At 50.4% G+C, this 19,825-nt stretch overlaps 1 protein-coding gene across 1 annotated transcript; it reads right to left on the bottom strand.

Moving 5' to 3' along the window:
• Window positions 1-8,810: 8,810 nt before the first annotated feature.
• On the bottom strand, window positions 8,811-17,699 carry KCNG1 (potassium voltage-gated channel modifier subfamily G member 1). Its single transcript, XM_058814679.1, has 4 exons — window positions 17,533-17,699; window positions 14,368-14,479; window positions 12,311-13,115; window positions 8,811-11,841 (listed from the first exon to the last, which is right to left on the bottom strand). Exons 3-4 carry the CDS (start codon window positions 13,067-13,069, stop codon window positions 11,071-11,073), a joined length of 1,530 nt encoding a protein of 509 aa, XP_058670662.1. The 5' UTR covers window positions 13,070-13,115; window positions 14,368-14,479; window positions 17,533-17,699; the 3' UTR covers window positions 8,811-11,070.
• Window positions 17,700-19,825: the final 2,126 nt, after the last annotated feature.

Genomic DNA, 19,825 nt, shown 5'->3' with positions numbered 1-19,825 from the left:
CAGAGCCCTGTTTCCTGAGTTTTCTCCCTGTTGCTGTGGCAGTGGCACCTCCCCAGCTGGATTTGCTGGCTGGCATGCAGAGCTCTGCACATCTGGGGAGTGTCTGTACTTACTGAATGAAAAGAAGGAGAAATAAATAGCTTAACAGAGCTGCCTGAGGCCTCATCACCTCACATAGCAATTATCTCCTTATATTAATTAAGGTATGGATTTCTTTACTTTCTGAGGAGGAAAGAAACACCTGTCATGACTAATCTTCACATTGTACCAGGGGAAAAAAGGAATAGTGCCATTATAATTAGTAGTTGGAAATGTGTATTTTGGTAAAATAAATTTGAGAACAGCCACACTCCCAGCTGCATTATAACATGCCATGGTTCTAGCCTTGTGAAGGAACAGCTGTGAATTTGTAAACAGAGAGTCAGATCTTGCACTTTAGAGGACAATGAAAACAGGAAAGGACTTAAAGTAAATTTCAGTGTTTGTGGTGTGTGCCCAAGAGTCGTGGGGCTGTGGAGACACAGCTCAGTCACAATGCCTGGATTCTGGAGTTTCCTCTCTTGGGAAATAGAAACCAGGGGGACTTGCTGAAATGCCTGACCTGGGTTCACATTTGTCTGTCTTCACTGTGATTTCTCTTCACTATGACTTCAAGAAGAGGCTGGAATGTGAAAGGCGGCAGGGGCAGTGATTCTGTCAGTGCCATGGTGGGTGCTGTGTCACACATCCCTCTGCCCTCACAAAGGCATTCCTTTCAGTCAGTCCAAGCAAGGAGAACCCAAGGACTTGGAGAGAAGGGAAAAACTCTTTGATTCTAAATCTGAGTGCATAGAAATTGTGTGTGAAGTCTCTTTCCTTGTTCCAGGATTGTTTTGCTTATTTGTTCTGTAAATGCAGTGCTGGGCTCTTTGAAGATAGGCTGAACAATCAAGGATCATAAAATCATAACTAAGCCCAAACCATTCTTATTATTGCAGGCTTATCTTTTGTTTTGACTTGTTTTAATTCTTCAATTCCAAACATGTAGTGGTGTCTCTGTTCACTGGGAGAAGCTCTCCTTAGAAACTCTAGAGAAGCACTAAAACTTTGTGGTTTGCATTGCTGCCCAAGCCCTGTGGGAAGGTTGGGCGTGCTGACACTGTGGATGGAGGGAAGCTGCTTTGGCCAGGGGGCTCTGAGCGTGGCTGGGCTCTGTTGTCAGGAGGGAGGAGGTCAGGACAAGATCTTGGCCTTCGCCCTCCATGTCTTGGGGTTGCATTTTCTAATACAAACTTCACTGTTCTAAACAAAACTTTGCTTTAGGTCCTTCAAACACTCCAAGCATAGATTTATCCTTTTTTTAAATGTGGAAGCTTTGAGCTGTCCTTTGTGAAACTACAGAAAGAATAATGTGAGGGCTGTGTGCTAGGTGGCACTGCAAGTTAATAAACCACAGCTCTCCCGAGCTTCAGAGATGCAATTCAAGCTTAGCAGGAGCTGAGGTCCCTGGTACAAATCCATCATTGTGCAGGTCTTTTGAAAAAAACACCAGGGAAATAAAATAAAATAAAATGGAGATGAATATTAACGTGGATTAGGGTAGCAACATTTGCAGCAATGTAAACAACAGAAAATGCACCCACAAATTGGTTTCTGGCATTAACCTTTTGTGGTTTGTGTTGCTTGGTTAAATATAGCAGCCCTGCTGCTCTGCCTCACTCTGCAGCTTCCACATCTTGGAGGAGAAATAGGTACAGGGCAGGACAAGAAGCAGAGAAAAGCAGAATAAGGTGAAAGAGAAGAAATGCAGAGTTTGCGAAGTTTTATTTTGCACTCATCTGGTGCACATCACTTTCCCCCCAGTCTCTGCTGTGTGTGTGTTGTATTGAAATCTTACTCCAGTGAGCAAGTTCCAAGGAACCAATTTAATAAAGATGTTCTAAAAGTTGTAATAGCTCACATTCATGGACTGTGGGACCTGGACAAGGCAGTGGGGCACTGCACCTGCTCTGATGGGAGCCCTGACAGAGCTGCACCCTCTGTGCTCCCCTGGCAGCACCAAAGCACCTGAGACACTGCTGTCAGTGCAGGAAAAGAAAATCACCTCTGTTTGCCCATTCTGCAGGCTTTTAGCCTTGACTGTGCTCGTTTGATCTGTTCTTTACAATATATTCCATGTGATTGATCCAGAGCCAACTGAAATGCATCTGTGATGGTGCTGCTTTGCCCTCTGGTGCTTTTCATTGCAAAGTACCTGCAATTCTGCTATTTCCTACTCCTGCTAAGAACAAAAACTAGCTGCCCTCCAAAGTGATGGCTGTCATGTGAACCTCAGCAGAAAAGCAAGCTGATAAAAATTCAGTGCAGTTCTGCTGCGTACAAGTTTTCCAGCCAGAGAAGAAAGTATTCCTGGGCTGCATTGGGAATGATTAAAATGAAGGTATCCGCGGGGATCAGGGTACAGCTGGCAGGCCGATCAGGCCAGCAGGCTGTGGCAGAGCTGTGCCCAGGCTCTGCCCTGCCCCTGGCACCCTCAGATGGGTGCTGCCTGTTCCTCAGGGTGCTCTGGCCCTCGCTGGGCTCGCTGGGGAAGGAGTGGCACAGGGATGCTCCTGCTGGGAGAGGAAGCTGTGCTTTGGCTCTCAAGGTGTTCCTGCTGTTGCTAGGAGACCAAATCCCTGCTCTGAGGAAAGGTTATCTCCAAATTTAAAATGGCTCCTTGCAAGTCCTCTGGGAAATGAAGTCTCTTGGGCAGATGGGCATTTACCTGCTCGGGAGCAGGGGAAGGAGGCATGGAAGCACAGGATGGTTTGGGTGGGAAAGGACCTTAGAGCTCATCCCATCCCATCCCAACCTTCCACCATCCCAGGCTGCTCCCGGCCCTGTCCAGCCTGGCCTCGGACACTTCAGGGACCCAGGGGCAGCCACGGCTGCTCTGGGCACCTGTGCCAGGGCCTGCCCACCCTCACATTAATAAAATCTTCCTTATCATTAGTCCGAATCTACCCTTTTTAGTTCAAATCAATTCCCCTTTTCCTACTGCTTCAGGCCCTGCTGAAAAGTTCTCATTTTGTGAAGCACACTTCTAACTTCACTATGTAAGGGTCTGAAATTATCAAAAATCATCGCAGTATTTAAAGTTGCCCTTTTATATATATATTTGTATGGACACATAAGTATGTGCAGAGCCAGAGGTGTACTCCACATGGGGGACAGAAATGTTTTGGGCAGAATTTACCGAAGTCATTTGCAGGACTTGCGTGTTGTCATTTCAAACACGCTTCTGAAACTCTGCTCTGTTTCACTTTACTGCTGGAGTAGTGGGAGGTAGCAGGTGTGACAGTGATTGGAACTCATTAAAACTCTCTATAGCTGCCTTGTCATCCTCAATTAGATGACTGTATCTTTTTTTTAATCACTTAAAGTAGATTCTGTCATTCCTTTTATAAATAAAACCATAACTTTACTTAGCAGGCTGCTCTTGTACAAGCGATGGAGGTGTTTACATTGCCCACGTGACCTGGAAAATCTTAATTTTAGTCAGATAAAGTTGTGTTAGCCTTTTGAAAAGTATCTCCTGTCAATATTGCAACCAAATAAAAGCTGCAGAACCATTTCCAGGAGTTTCCCCCTTGCAGAAGTGACGGTGATGGTATCTTCATCCGCGTTTCCTTGCAGACCCCCAGCCCGCTCTGGAAAGGAGAGGCCACGGCTGCAGTGCAGTGGGTTGAAGTTTTCCTCTGGATGTTAAAAAAACTTCCCCAGATATTTAAGTATTTTCTCCCCCCTTTCAGAGTGGGCCGGTGCCGGGGGGAGCTTTAGCCCGGAGTTTGCCGGGAGCGGCCCGTAGATGGCAATGTAAGATCCCTGCACTGGGCACGGTCCTGCTCTGCAAGGATGAAACCCGTCCCATCCCCAAACACCGACTCACACCCGGATTTGGGGCGCTTCCCAGCGATTCCTGACCCTGCCAGCAGCACGGAGCCACCTCTGGGGCCAGGTGGGCATTTGGGTCACCGTCCCTCTCCTAGTGATAAATACAACTGTACCCAATACAGAAAATAGCCAGAGCTGCACTTACAGGGAGCACTTGTCCTTTGGCTTTGCCTGTCAGGAACAGGCAAAAATGCAACTGTAACTCATCCCAGTGTCCCAGAATCCCAAAATCCCAGGATCCCAACCTCCCAGCATCCCAGAGTCCCAGAATTTCAGCATCCCAGCATCTCAGAATCCCAGCATCCCAGAGTCACTGAGGTTGGAAAGGCTTCCAAGGAACATCCCGTCCACTCTGTGCGCGGTGCCCACCCTGTCCCCAGCCCAGAGCACTCAGTGCCACCTCCAGGAATTCCTGGGACACCTCCAGGGCTGGGCACTCCAACCCTCCCTGGGCAGCCCCTGCCAGGGCCTGGACACCCTTTCCCTGGGGGAATTCCTCTGGAATCCTCACGGTGCTGTGCAGGTGCCTGCAGCACTGCAGCTGTCCCTGGAGAGGGAGGAGAATGCACAGAATGCACCTGGGGCTTTCCCAGGTCCCTCTCAAGTGAAAGTTTCCTCAAACCAGTTTCAGGACTCCTGGAAGCCTCCCCTCACTGTGCCATGAGATGCTTTGCAGCCTTAGCTTTGCCCATGGATGTTGTCCCCAGAAATACTCCTCTCCAAAATTAAAGTCACCTGCGATTGTGCTCTTGGGTTGGGTTTGCATGAGGATAAAATTTATTGATTTCACAAAATATGCTTTCCTTTATGAGTGAAGAAACTGAGTCATCTTTTCCTTGGCTGACCTGGGAGCTGCCAGCACAGGGAGAGTTAGGGATGATTCCTCTCAGCTGCTTTGTGACATGAGCAGCATCACTAATGAGAGGGAGAGCAGCACTGCAATTTATCATTCAGCAGTTCTGTGTCAAAACTTCATTTCTCTATAGAATTAACTACAGGAATTTATCCTGCTGCCTCCTTTGCTCCTGAGGTGGGCACCATTAAAATGATATTGTTATCTTTAACAAAAAGATAAACATTATTATCTTGCTGACCACTTCACTTTCATGACTGACAGCTGTCAAATGAACTGTAAAGTTTTTTAAAGAATCCCAATCTGCAGATGATGGCTGGGAAATTCTCATATTCCAGGTCGTCCCTTGAGCAGGCTAATTATTGTGGTTTACAGCCCCGTTTTTCTGGACCCACACTGAATGTAGGAGTTAAATTATGACCCTAATTAAGGATGGCTACAAAGCTGCTGTCATTAATGAGGGGACCTGACAAAGGAGGAGCTGAGGCTCAGCCTGACAGAGTTACACAGGTTTCTGTGCCCTGCCTGCCTCTGGTGCTGCACGAGGCTCCGGCTCCTGTCACAAGGGCTGCAGGGACAATGAATGAATATTTATAAAGTGTAGCAAATATGCTCTAATTACCCTAATTGGCCTGCTGTGGTTCCAGTTATGGTAGAACCTAATTTCTGTTCAAGTGACATTTGCTTCTGGATTAGTTCCTGCAGGCACAGAAAAAGCAGAAGCCGTGCTGAAGAGGGCAGAAGATCCCCTGATATCCTGATCCTGCAGCTCCCTCACATGCTCCTGGCAGGCTCCTGGCTAAGAACACTCCTCATCTCGTTAGGGATTTCTAGGGAGCATTTCAGAGCTGTGAGACACTGGGAAATGACAAAGAAAAACAATGAGCAAAAAGGGAGGGAGCACTAGTTTTATCGTTAAAAATCAATAGGCCAAACTCTGAACACCTTCAGGGTGGCAGCAGACAAAATTCTCCTTGACTTTATTGGAGGTGTAGAAGTGTATCTTTATTAGTGGGGAATGGTTCTGCAGAGTGACTGACAGAGGAGCCCTGTCCTGAGGGCTCACACAAGCTGCTTCCATTCAGGGAACACTTCTGCCATCTAACCTGGCCTCCACCCTCCTTTGGCTCTGTCCATTACTGTCAAGAGGGCTGAGATGGTGAGGGATGCTGGAATGGGATGGCTGAGATGGTGAGGGATGCTGGAATGGGATGGCCGAGATGGTGAGGGATGCTGGAATGGGATGGCCGAGATGGTGAGGGATGCTGGAACGGGAGGGCTGAGATGGTGAAGGATGCTGGAATGGGATGGCCGAGATGGTGAGGGATGCTGGAACGGGAGGGCTGAGATGGTGAAGGATGCTGGAATGGGATGGCTGAGATGGTGAGGGATGCTGGAATGGGATGGCCGAGATGGTGAGGGATGCTGGAATGGGAGGGCTGAGATGGTGAGGGATGCTGGAACGGGAGGGCTGAGATGGTGAGGGATGCTGGAATGGGATGTCTGAGATGGTGAGGGATGCTGGAACGGGAGGGCTGAGATGGTGAAGGATGCTGGAATGGGATGGCTGAGATGGTGAGGGATGCTGGAATGGGATGGCTGAGATGCCACAGAGGGTGTGAGTGGGCAAATCCAGTGGTTTGCAATTTCTGCTGTGGCAAGAGAACTTCTGAGGTGCGTTTTTGTTGACAGGGGTGACATTCACCTGCTGAAAAGATGAATGACTCTAGTTCCATGCCTTCAGATCTTTTGGATTCTGTGGGCTGCACTCTGTGTTTGGGATACTCCAGATCCACCAGCTCGTGGGACTTGGGATCTTTTCCTCCCTGTATTTTGGTACCACTGTCATCTTTTGGATAGATAGATATTAAATCCACTGTCAAATCTTGCATGAGGTACCCAACAGCACTATTAACACAGAAAAAATGGGCCATGCAGTATTGTACCAACTCCTGGTAGTAAACGGTGAGTAGTGACTGTGGAAATGGTGACATCTGTGACACCCCAGCCAGAGCCAGCTGCTCAGGGCAGGGGTGATGGCACCGACTGGTGTGAGCAGGGATTGATGTCGTGGTCTTCAAAGTCACATTTGACACTTCTTTTATTGTTTCATTTCTAATTATTCTAATTCAAATTCTAATTATTAAACTGTTAACTCACTCTATGTGGGTTTAGAATTATCTACTCCAGTTTTCCGCCTGTTGCAGAGCCCAAAGAGGGATGTGAAATTCTGCAGCAACCAGTGAAACCCTTCCCACACGGGTCAGGGCTGGTGGAGCACACCAGGTTTCCTCCCAGACGTGCCTGTGACATGTGGGAGCCCGTGACTCAGCCCTGCAGGAGGTTTTTGTTTAATGAGACATTGCTGAAGCCTCTGACTGTGCTGCTCTGGGGTACTGAGTTACACTGGGAACACTGGCAAGGGTCACAGGGAGATGAGCTCTAAATATTCCCTGCAGGGAACTTGGAGGACCTTGGCCTGTACTGAATGTGAGCACGATGAGAATGGTTTCAGTGCCTCCTTTCAGCACCTTCTTTGCTGTGCTCTTACAGCAGCCTCGTGCCTCTGCCTTCATCCCTGTGCTGCTGAGGCAGGAGGAGGTTGGCAAGGGAAGGATTTCAGGGAAAGTAATTTAATGCACCACCTTACCTGGAAATTCTGCTTTCAACAGGGACTTTTCTTTCTCAGTTTTTATGGATCCTTTTTGTTCTCTTCTGAATCTGACAGATGTTTTGTTGAAATATTTTAAAGTTCTGTCCCAAAGAGCTGTGACTGTGATTCTTGGAACAGCAGGCAAGGAAGAGGTGTCCCTATCCAATCTCGTGCCTGGGTTTTCCTGCAGGGGGATAATTCCCTTTGCTGCTGCTTTGTGGCCCTGCTCAGAGCCCAGCTGTGCCCAGCCCTGCTCCCTGTGCCACCCTGCAGCCCTCGGTCCCTGAGGGAGCCCGGGGACAGGCAGGGACAGCCATCACTTCATTAATCCATGGGATACAGCTCCTGCTGGGGGATTCCAGCTGCCCAGAGCCCCAGAGCAGCAATCAGAGCAGGGCCAGCCCTGCTGCTGCTGCTGCAGACAGGCTCTGCCCTGCTGGCCCCACCAAAGCACCAGTGCCTGCACTGGAGCTGCCCTGGTGGCTGCACACGCTGGGAAAAGCCAAACAGGGGTGGCAGCCCTCAGCTGTGACCCAGCAAAGTGCCAGCTCTGAGCCAAGCCATCACTGCCATGGGTTTGATTAGAAACCCAGATAACAGAGGGCAGAGAGGCATGGTCTCTAAGAGCCCCAGGAAAGATGGAACCCAGCAGCTGGGGCTGAGCTCTGGGGCTCACACTGAGCTCTGGGGCTCACACTGAGCTGTGGGGCTCACACTGAATCTGTGCTCACACTGAGCTCTGGGGCTCACACTGAGCTGTGGGGCTCACACTGAGCTCTGGGGCTCACACTGAGCTGTGGGGCTCACACTGAGTTGTGGGGCTCACACTGAGCTCTGGGGCTCACACTGAGCTCTGGGGCTCACACTGAGCTGTGGGGCTCACACTGAGCTCTGGGGCTCACACTGAGCTGTGGGGCTCACACTGAGCTCTGGGGCTCACACTGAGCTGTGGGGCTCACACTGAGTTGTGGGGCTCACACTGAGCTCTGGGGCTCACACTGAGCTGTGGGGCTCACACTGAGCTCTGGGGCTCACACTGAATCTGTGCTCACACTGAATCTGTGCTCACACTGAGCTCTGGGGCTCACACTGAGCTGTGGGGCTCACACTGATGCTGTGCTTTAGGGCATCTCAGCTGGATTTATTAGCACAAGGACCACAGCAATGGTTCCCCTGTAAAACCTGACACCAGAGGGGTCACAGCCACTCAGTCACACACCCTGGGCTGGGCACAGGCCCCTCTGCCCAGCACAGCCCCACACAGGCTGGCACATCCTGCCCCTGCCCTGGCACAGCCTGCAACACGCAAGGTGCTTTCACCTTGCTCAACCAACTTTCACCTTCTGCTCAACCAACACCCAACTCCAGGGTGACGCTTTTATTTTATTTTTATTGGATAAGGGCTTTAGAATCAAGCTCCGGTTGTGGGATAAAAAAAAATTAAGTGATACATGAAATAAATGAGCACTAATGTAAAGACAGTGAGAAAATGGATGGCCCTACAGCATTTATTAGTTAGCAGAACATGGAAATGAGCTTAGGTTTTATTTGGTAAGTCTTGATTTCTCCCTATATTCACGTAAAGCTCCTTATTTATGGCTCAGCCTGTCAAACACATTCTTAGATAAGCAACTGTTGCTCACAGGACTAATCTAATTACCAGTTCTTTTTATAACGAACGCTGACACAAAGGTAGAAGATGCATAGCACTTGTGCTGGAGCCAATGCTCCAGATGATCAAACAGTTCTGAAATTTCAAAAAAACGGGGAGAAGAAATTTTTGTCACGATGTTCCTGTTTTTTGTCCAACTCTAATTAAAGATGAAGAACAAGAGTGAAAAGCTGGTTCATTTGCAGCTTTGGCACAGACTTAATTGCCAAGAGTTTAGACTGGGTATTTTAGCACTCTGCAGTAATGTTCCACAGGCACATTTCCCTACCACAGGCTGGAGAATGCTAGAGCCCTAATTATTTGTAAAGTGCATTTTTAAAAGTTTTGGAATTTTCCTTCAGGAACAAGCATATAAGAACAGCTTCAAATTGTATTTTAAAGACATTTGCACAGAAAATCAGCGTGCTGTAGGTCTGGCCAACCAGCACAGACTGAGAAACTGATTTTACTTTTTTTGGAAGGACAATGTTGTGTCCTTGGCCTTCATTTAAACCATAAACCATTATGCATTCTGACATTTCATGCAACCTGCTCCAGAAATGCCAATAAGAAATAGTATTTCTGAAAATTAAGACAAAGAAGCACTGGTCAGTGTGATGGGGACTTCTAAATTCCCCAAGCTGTTAACTGCTAGTAAGGAATTTTACTGCAAAAGAGTGGAAAATAGGTGAAACTCTTTAAATCAGCTTTTCTTTACCTCTAAGCACACATGAAATCAAACAAGTGGATTTAATTGTTTTTGGAGTTCTGGAGTTTTTGTCCTGAGCTGTTCTGCAAGCCAGGGTCAGTCCCTCTAAAGTAAAGGGGGTCTGTGGTGAACGTGCACAGAACCTGTGCCAAACCCGAGTGTCCCTGTGCTAGGACAGAGCCTGGACCAAGATGAACAACACCTGCCTGTGCTTTAGGCTGCTCATTGCTTTTCTGTCCGGTTTCAAACCCTGCCCATTGCCAGCAGGTGTGTGCTGACGGCAGAGCTGAAGTGAACCCTGTGCTGAGCCCCTCCTGATGGAGGACAGGGAAGCTCAGAGCTCTCTGCGCTCCCCTCCACGACTCCAATCCGATTTTCCTCTTCCCGCGGGCACGGGGCTCCTGCTGCTGCCGCAGGGACAGCTCGTGGGAAGGGTGGCCCCGGTTTGCCCAGCAGCGCTGCCCTCTCCCAGTTCCCCGCAGAGCTGAGGGAGAGTGAAGCTGGGAACAGATGGCGGGGAAGGCTGGCATCTCCTCATGCATATTTCACTGGGTTTGCAGCTACTCACCTCCTATAATAACATTAAGTGCTACAAAACTCCAAGGCTTTGCTCCTTGGAATGTTGCATTCGATGGCATCGGATCAATGCTGTAACATCAATTAAAATTTTGAAGCTGGTGAGCTCTGAGTATTTACATCTTTAGCAAGGTTAGGCTATAAACAGCTCGATTCTTCTGTTCTGCTGTGGTTAGGGCTGACTCGCACAGAAGGAGCTGGTTCTGTGCTGAGTGACGAATGTTACGTGACGTTTTTTAAAGCACAATGGGACAAACATCTGTGGTTATTTCCATTACCCTCTAAGGCGTGTTACTGGGAGACAATTCAGCCATTAATCCTGATGTATTTACATTATTTATATACAAGAGGAACAAGAAAAATGGTCGCCTGTTTAATGATTATGTACATTGTGATTCGGTTGGAAAAATGTGTATTACAAATGGCAAAACAGCCTGTCAAGTGCATAATTATATGTTGCTCTTCTTTTTTGTTGTTGCCAGAGAAATTTTAATTCTTTAAATCCCACTGCATGATTTCAGTGAAAGTTCTGCCCTATGCATTATATGGGGGAGAAGGAACAGCATAATAACAGACCTCTGTAACCACATCAGGTCCCAGCTGGAGCCCCTTCTCTTCATTTTAATATGAGGATTACCTTTGTAAGGTGCTTCCAGAGCGAATCAAAAGATGGACTCTGATACAACGACAGCAAGAGAAACAGGAAGGTAAATTCACTCATTGTCCCTAGTCTCGGAAGAGAGAGTGGTGAACAAAACCTCGCTGCCTTGCGACTCGTTGCTCATCTGAGACTTGGCCTTCAGCAAGAACTGCGCTCTCCTGTACATGATCCTCTCCTGCTCCTGCTTCAGCTCCAGGTAGGAGCGCGAGAAGGTGTGGAAGATGGAGGTGACCGGGAAGGCCATGAGGAGGATGCCGCTGAGGATGCTGCTCAGGGCCACCACCTGCCCGGGGATGCTCCTGGGCACCATGTCCCCGTAGCCCACGGTGGTCATGGTGATGACGGCCCACCAGTAGCAGGCGGGGATGCTGGTGAACTCCTGCGAGTCGGCCATCTCGTTCTCGACGACGTAGAGCAGGGGCGCGAAGAGCGCGATGGCCACGCAGAGGAAGAGCAGCAGCAGCCCGAACTCGCGCGTGCAGCGCCGCGCCGTCAGCCCCAGCGTCTGCAGCCCCAGCGAGTGCCGCGCCAGCCGCATCACGTACAGGATGCGCAGCGCCCGCAGGATCCGCAGCACCAGCCCCACCTTGTCCAGGTAGATGTTGCCCGAGCTGGGCTTCTTGGAGCCCTCGGAGCCCGTGTCCACCAGCAGGGTGATGTAGTAGGGCAGGATGGCGATTATGTCTATCAGCGTCAGCGGCCGCCGCAGGAACGCGAACTTGCTCCGGGCCTGGATGAAGCGGAGCAGGAACTCCAGGGAGAACCAGGCCACGCACACGGACTCCACAATGAAAATATTGTAGCACATCTGGGAACACTCACCCTGCGGGAAAGAGCAGGAGTTTGTAATCGGCTCTGGGTAATAACTGTTTTAGTCGGTGCGGTGACAGGAGGAGAGGCTTCTGTGTTGGTTTTTTTAACCCAAAATATTAAAGGAATTGAAGCTGTTGCTATGGGGAAACACGTTGGCAGCTTGGAACATGCTAAATGCAAAACTTAGAGAGGCTCTGCTTATTCCACAGAAGATACTGCTCGGGAATTTCAGGCTTTCTAAATACAAAGTCTAACATTAAAGGTAATATACAGAAGAGTGCACGCTAAGAGAATTTTCTTTGGACATAAAACTGGCTATGGTTAATTCTCTTACGAGTAATTGAAGAGTCATGTAACTTTCAAATATTCTTCACTCTAAATACAGCTGCAAAATCCCCATTGAAGTCAATAACCTCAGACCTTGTACTTGCTCTGCTCTTCCCAGCACATACCACTTGGCATCCTGAAAGGTAACTTACCTTTTCCTCCTCCTCCCTCAGGTCAGGCATGGTGCTGATGGATAAGTTCACTGCTGTAATAGTTACAAACAAAACAGACAAACACGCAAACACCTTTCCAGGAAGGCCAGACTGGGGCCTTTCCACCATGTCTTGCAACTTTCTCATGCACAAACCAATTTTTGTCTCCTCTACTGTTTCACCTGTTGTTTCATTTTCTAGGAGGTCATCCTCCCGTTCACTAATCTCTGTGAGCTCCTCCATTTTTTGCAGGTACCTCCTTTTACAACACCAGTCCAAGTTGTCCTCCTCAATGCCCCAGTAGAGCAGCTCCTCCTGGAAGGACAGCGCGCACATCTCCCGCAGGAGCCGGAGCTTGCCGACCCGCAGGAAGGTCAGGATCGTCCTGAACGCCCCCGGGTTGCGGTCGAAGAAGAACTCGTTGCACGTCACATCATAATCGTCACAGATGTTCAGAATGTCGTCAAAGTTGGTGCAGAACTTGAGCTGTCCCAGGCGCGTCAGGGGGAACTCGTCCAGCGTGGTCCAGGGCAGCAGGTACTTGATGCCGCCCACGTTGATGATGATGTGACGCTTGCGGTCGTCGGGGTGGAAGCCTTTGAGGAGATCCTCCTGAGGATGGATGAGCCTGGCTCTTTGGTAAAACACTCCCTTGAGGGTTTCAGACTCTGGAAAGAACGTGTGGTTGAAGGAAGGATCTGAAGTACAGCTCAGGGCGCTATAGTCATAGTCGGAGTTCTCTCCAGGCATAAGAGTCATCTTGGAAGACAACTTTGCATCCCTTCGCTGCTCCTGCAAGTGTCTTCTGGAACAGAAAACAGACATGGGGGTGAGGAAGTGGCAGGCTGCTTTCAGGTTTTGAGCAAGTGTAGTGCTTGGAGCCCAAAAGCATTTATGGATGATGAGAGCAATTGGAAAGGAAACAGCAGTGGCTGAGCATGGTCAGGCCTTTCTGGGCAGGCTGGGTCTGTCCAGCTGGGCAGCACTGACCCATGCCAGGGGCTGTGCCAGGTTCAGGAGCTCTGCCTGGCATGTTCATCACACTGGAGGCTTCTCCTGTCCCAGATACAGAGGCCTCAGTTCCCAGTAGGTAAAGATGGAAACCAGGAAAATTTCCTTCATGTGGTAGGATGTTTCTGGTTCAGAGTGGAGGTATAAAAATGATGACAGTATCACATTAGTGACACTAATCTGTGAGCACACAGAATTCAAGTGTGCTTTGTAGAAAATTAAATTTAATAATTTTTTTAAGTATTACTCATAAAACTTTTGAGTATTTTAGCACCCATGAAATATATAGAAAGAAGTCAGTTATGTTGTAATTCAGTGAATACACACTTATAAAAACCAGTTAGTACAAGACTAATTTCTAAAAGGCCATTGGGAAACAACCTGTGGGAAAAAAGCTCACTTGTATTGGTGATCACATGAAGATTTGTACAGATTTTATACACAATTAATGACATGACAACTGTCTTTTTATGGCCTCATTTACAAAAGATTGCACAGAAACACAGGATTTCCATGCAGACCTTGTTGTTTCAGTTATCACTGACACCCTACATGCAGTAACAGGGCTTTGTCCTTGCAGTACACTGAGCCAAGCTGCCCTTACCTCTGATTGTAAGAGGCCAAACATTTCCAATGACAGCTTGGAAAATCCTGTTCAAATTCAGCTCATGCAACACTGGCGTAAAGTCCAGGGAGTGGAGAGAACAGAATTCAACTGGGTATCAAGCACAGGAGCTGGAAATGTTCAAACCTGTGGCCTCCCCGAGTCACTGCCCTTCAGGAGTCAGCCTGGAATCTGCTCCTGCACAGGAGGCAGAGCAGCCCTGCCCCAAGGCTTTTTATCTGCACACTCAGCCTCAGCCGAGTGCATGAGTCCCTGAGTTTCACTGGACAAGAGTGTTTATTTATTAAGGAGATTGTCCAATACAGAGACATTAAATATGCACCAGCGTTTTGGCTTTCTAGCCTCGGGTTCACAGGAAAGGAATAAATATTCCAGTTGATTGGCCTCAGTAGAGTTTTGTTCTTGTCCTGGCTGCACTCACCTCCCTTGGATGGGCACCCCAGGGACACAACCCCTGCTAGGGCCACTTGCTGAGCCACAGAACCTCCTTTTCAGAAGCTGCGGTTATAAACCACACCAGGAGTGGCACATACCTATTAAAGAAGAAAAACCCATGATTACACAACAGCAAAGGACTCAAAGCACAGCTGCACATCAGTTTAAGAGCTCTCCTTGCTGCAAGGGCACTTACAATGCTTCAATTAAAAACTCTCCCAGTCCTGTTCCTGAACTTCCCAGGGGTTTGGGCAGAGCAGAGCAGCTCTGTGCACACTTACAGGGCAGCTTTGGGTGGAGAGCTATTTCCTGACTCCTCACTCATCCAGAACCACAGAATGGTTTGGGTTGGAAGGGACCTTAAAGCTCATCTTGCCCCACCCCTGCCATGGATCAGCAGAAGAAATGCCACTGGAGTGCAAGCCATGGTTTGAAATGGAACCAGGGCTGCCTGATGGATGTTTGTGTAGGGCTTCATTTCCCAGACCAACTGCTGTTTTATTTAAAAATGCCTTTTCCCTTCTGCCTCACCATGCCTAAAGCAGGGCTGGTCCAAACAGAATGGAGATTATGACTGATATAAGATATGGATAAGTGGGAGCTGTTAACCACTTTCCCTTCTGTAATACCAGATGATGTTGGTTAGCAACAACTTATCCTCTGAATCTCAGCCAGGAAAAATGAGGAGGCAGCTCATCCCTGTCACTGGTTTGATCTCCCAGCATATCCACAGTTGACACAATGGGAAGAAATGGAGAGAGGGAAATGTAAATGTTGTGCGTGTGTCAGACACACGCTGTAACCCTGAGGCAGCAACTGTGAAAGAGCAGAGCAAAGAGAAAGGGATTTCTTTCTTCACTGCCAGCTCCTCGACCTGTGTGAGACAACAAATTGGACAAATGAATCCCCTGTGTGCCACGCTGAGTGGCTGCACTCAGAAAGGGCTGCTCCTTGCTTTGCCATCACCAGAGCTGGCAAGGCTGCAAATCCCACGTAGGATCTGCTGCTCCACATGGGTTATTTTCATGTTCTCTGCCTCAGATACACGCAGCATCATATCTACAGGGGAAGAGTAGGAGGAGATAAAGGACAATAATAAACGTGGCCTGACTTGAAGGAAGGGAGAGAGGAGAAAAAATAAACCAATGCATTTCTCTGTGTGTTTATTCTTTTCCTTCTGAGGGTGCCTCGACAGAATGATGGTCAGCATTGCTTTAGGAGGAGAGAGATCTAATTAATGGGAGGGCTCCTTGCTGTTGAGCTGAAAGCCCAAGCAAGCTGCTTTATTCCTCCATTGCAGCCTGGTGACACTGGGGACAGCTGGTGAGAAATGCCTTCAGGAGCACACAGCAATGCAAGGTCACACAAACACACCAGCCCAGAGCCCCAGCCTTCCCAGAACTAAACAAGGTGAACTTTAGGGCTCTCGGTGACAGTGAAATCCTCTGCTCTGCTCTGCCCTGGCGGAGTCAGGCCAGTGGTAAAAGCCCTCCTGGGCTCTGAGCAGCATTCTGCCCTTGCAGTGCCTGGCACCCGCTGAAGCCCAGCTCAGGCTCCTGCTGCCCTGCTGGCAGTGTGCCCTGCTCCTGGGCAAAGCCCTTCTCTCTGAGCATCGCTGCTCCCGTGTTCTGTGCACTTACTGGGGCAAGGGCTGTCCCCTCCTGCCTTACCCACCTGGGAATTGCTCTGCCTTCAGAACCTGCAGTGACACAGAAAAACTGGCCCAGGGCAGGGGCTCTGGGTGACTCCGAGGGGTGGGTTGGGCATGGCAAATAAGTGAGGACACATTTTCAAAAATCTGTCCTGCACAAGATGATGATATCCATTATGTCTGGTGAAGAAATCAAATTAGGAATCCGTGCTGCCCTTACTTGCAGCCAAAATTCAGGAAGGATGCCAGGTTCCGAGGCAATGGGAAAAGAATTATTAAAGATGCCCTTCTGAGAGAAGGAAATAGAACTCATGAGAAACAAGACAAAATTCCACTGCAAGTGTTGTTCCCCCCCTCCCCAGTGTCCGCTGCAGTATTTTGAATTCTGCAGTGCATCTCTGATGTAATCAGAGCTCCTGCAAGGAGTCCTGCTCCTGTTCCACGGCACAGACAATTAAAGTTGCGCCCGGATGAAAACAACCCTGCAAACAAGATGCAGAACTCCCCCCATGTCTCTTCTGTCAATTCCAGTGCCTGCAGCTCATCTCTGTTACTTTTTACCATTTGTAAATTAAGTTTAAAAAGACATTAAAAAAAAGTTTCAGATTTCAGTGCATGTTGAATATGAATCTAGTGAATTTTTGGAAAGAATTCCATAAAGAACAATGTAATGATCCCATCTCCTTTAGTCCTTCCTTAGTTAAGCAGGCAGCATTTCCAAGCAGTGCCACACTCAGCTCTCCCCTGGCACAGGATTTCTGTGCTGTGCCTCCCTGCCAGGCACCTCCTGCCACACTCCTGCAGCTCTTTACAGCCTGAGAACAGACCTCAAACTTCAACTCTGCTTGCAAAACTGCACTTCCACCAAACCAAAGTAAAACTTAGAAAGGTCAATGTATAGCATGAAACAAAACTCTCCTGAAAAGCAGATAAGCTGAAAAAAATATTCTCTGTCTTGCTCTCCTTGAGCCGGACAGTTGTGGCATCTTATGACAACCTACAAAGAGAATTATGTCAAATATGCTACTCACTGTTTGGTTTAATAAAGCTGAGCCTTATACTACTGATAATAATCAAAAGTGAAATAACTTTGCAGATAACTTATATCCCCAGGAGAATGTTCTGAAATACATCAGGATTAATAACTGCAGTCACTCTCCTGCTGTGAAACATATTTATGTCAACAAATTTCAGCAAGTAACATTCATAGCAATCCCTTAAACATAATTTTAAAAAGTAAAGGATTTGACATTTACTTGTACAGATAAATATTTTGCTAACAAAATTAAGATACGTAATCAAGGAAGAGTTCTTTCATGCTCATCCTGTCCTCGACCCCTCCCCAAGACTTTTCCAACGAAAAAAAATCTACCGGAAAGACATCGCCTATCAAGAACAGTTCACTTGATGCGCCCGTCAGTCACCGACGAGCAGAAGTCAGTAAACACGCCAACACCAAAGACACCCCTTAATCATTCAGAAAGGAAAGCCGTAAAGGACCTTCAGCCTAGGCGAGGCGGCAGCGCTGGGACCCGCGAGCGTCCATGGTGCGCCGGGATCCCGGAGCGGGCGGAGCGGAGCCGCAGAGCAGCGAGCGGCGGGGAGAGCCCGGAGCGCCGTCAGCCTCCTCCGCGCCGGGGCCGGGCCAGGGCACGAGCGGCGCCGGGGAGCGGCCGAGCCCCTCCCGCTGCGGGCGGCCCGGCTCCGGCGGGGGCTGCCGGCCGCTCGCCGCCCTCCATCGCCGCGGACCGACGGCACCTGTTGCTGCGGCCGGGGGGCCCCCGGCTCCGGCCGCCCCCGGCCCCCGCGGCCGCCCCGGGCCGGGCGAGGCGCCCGAACTCGCCCGCGAGTTGCCCGGGCCGGGATGCGCCGGGAGCTACCGCGCTGCGCCCCCGCCGGGGCCGCGGGCGGGACGGGAGCGCTCCGGGCGAGCCCCGGGCCCGCGCATGGTGCGGCACCGGCACCGCAGCGGAGCCCGGGCGGCCCTGCCCGCACCGCCCGCGCCGGACGAGCGGCGGCGGCAGCGGGAGGAGGAGGAGGAGGAGCTCCCGGAGCCGAGGAGGAGCGCGGCGGGCCGGGGCCGCCCGCAGCCCTGCCCCGTGCCCGCCGGGCACAGGGGCATCCCGGGCTGCCCGCGGCTCCCGCAGCCCTGCCCCGTGCCCAGGTGGCGTCCCGGGCTGTCCCGTCCTCCCGCAGCCCTGCCCCGCGCCCATCCCGGGCCGCCCGCGGCTCCCGCAGCCCTGCCCCGTGCCCAGCTGGCACCCCGGGCCGCCCGCTGCCCTGCCCCTGCCGTGCGCACCGGGCGCTCGCCGCTCGCAGCAGTGTTATTACGGGTAAAAGCACAAATCCCATCCCGTCCGCGTCCCCGAAGTGCGCAGAGGCTCCAGCAGCGCCAAGCCCGTGCTCCGCTCCCGGGGCGCCCTCGCTGCTCAATCAGACACCGGGGCATTGTCACAGACTTGGAGAATGTCGCCCCGCTCTACTTTTTAATGACATTTGTTTGACATCTGGGCGGAAGTTACTCTGTGCGGATGCAATCTCCACTTGGAAGCAGCGAGCTGAATCTCGGAGCCAGGGTTAAGGAGGCAGCAGCAGCTCAAGCGCTGTCGCAGACTCGAGTGAACGCTCCCATCCCGTGCCCCGCTGTCCCCCGTGGGTGCAGAGACCACCTCCCCTCTGGGCTCTGATTCCCTCCCCTGCCCAGGCACCGCTCCCGGAGGGAATTCCCGCAGCTGATGTGCCAAACTCCGTGCGGGATGGGGACAGGGGCCGTCTGTTCCTGCGGCATCGCGCCCTTCACCCGGAGCGCTGCGGGGTCTCCTGTCAAGCCAAATCCTTTGTTGCTATGGTAATACAAATGAAAAATCTGTACTACGGTAATTTTAGCCAAACACCTCTTTTCTCCCCCTAAAGTAGACGGGACCGTGGTTCGGGATTGTGTGGGCACACAGGAACAGTCGTGCTGAGATTCCTCCGCCGGAGCTGTTGAACAGCAGTTGTGCAGAGGGCTGGCGGCTCGGGCTGCTTTCCCCTGATATTGCACAGGATTTCTGTTTGCCTTTGGAAAGGTTTCTGGGCAGGCTCTCAGCCTCTAGCAGGGAGGTGATCGGTGTTACTGGCCACGGTGACAGGTACGCGAGTTTTGGCTTTTGTGCAACAGTCTGGAATACCTTGCTAACAAAAGCCCGCATTTAAAAAGGCTTTGCTGTCAAAGAGGAAGGACATGCTAAGTAGGGTCTCCCACGGAATAATGTGGGAACAGTTCTGGTCAGTGTTTGCTGTAATAACTTGGGTGACAGGATGGAGGGCATTTCTAGAACATGTGCAGAGACTCCAGCACGGAGTGCCAGGCTCAGATTTCAAACGACCCCGAGGCTCTGCAGAACGTGTCTGAACTCTGAAGGGGACAAAATGATGTGGTGTGCCACAGAGGAGGAATATCACACATTAAATAAGCACCGTGAGGGGGACACGCTGCAGAGAGACTCAGACTGGAGTCTGCAGCCCGAGCTGGAGTCTGCGGCCGGGCAGTGGTGCAGAGCAGCCGCTCCCGCTGCTCCCAGCGCTCAGGGCAGGAGCAGCGTCCCAGAGACATCCGAGGGCAGCATCTCTGCTCCTGCAGCACTTAGATCAGGAGCATCTCAGACACATCCGAGGGAGGCGTTCCTGCTCCTGCAGCGCTGGCCAGCCTCGGCTGGGACGCTCCAGCCCCCTCTCAGGTGTGTCACTCACCCTGCCAGAGAGATTTAGGCAAAGCAGAGAGGAGAGCAGCAGCCACAACGGCGAGAGGCTC

The sequence above is a fragment of the Ammospiza caudacuta genome, chromosome 15 (genome assembly GCF_027887145.1).
Source record: "Ammospiza caudacuta isolate bAmmCau1 chromosome 15, bAmmCau1.pri, whole genome shotgun sequence".
Lineage (NCBI taxonomy): Eukaryota > Metazoa > Chordata > Aves > Passeriformes > Passerellidae > Ammospiza > Ammospiza caudacuta.
This window is presented reverse-complemented; position numbering and strand designations above follow the sequence as displayed.

What these genes read in the sequence shown, in the direction of transcription:
- KCNG1 (XM_058814679.1), bottom strand. Translation starts at nt 13,069, where the DNA reads ATGACTCTTATGCCTGGAGAGAACTCCGACTATGACTATAGCGCCCTG. An exon ending in TGAGGGAGGAGGAGGAAAAG is followed by an intron (nt 11,842 to 12,310) that starts GTAAGTTACCTT and finishes TCTTTCCCGCAG; the next exon opens with GGTGAGTGTTCCCAGATGTG.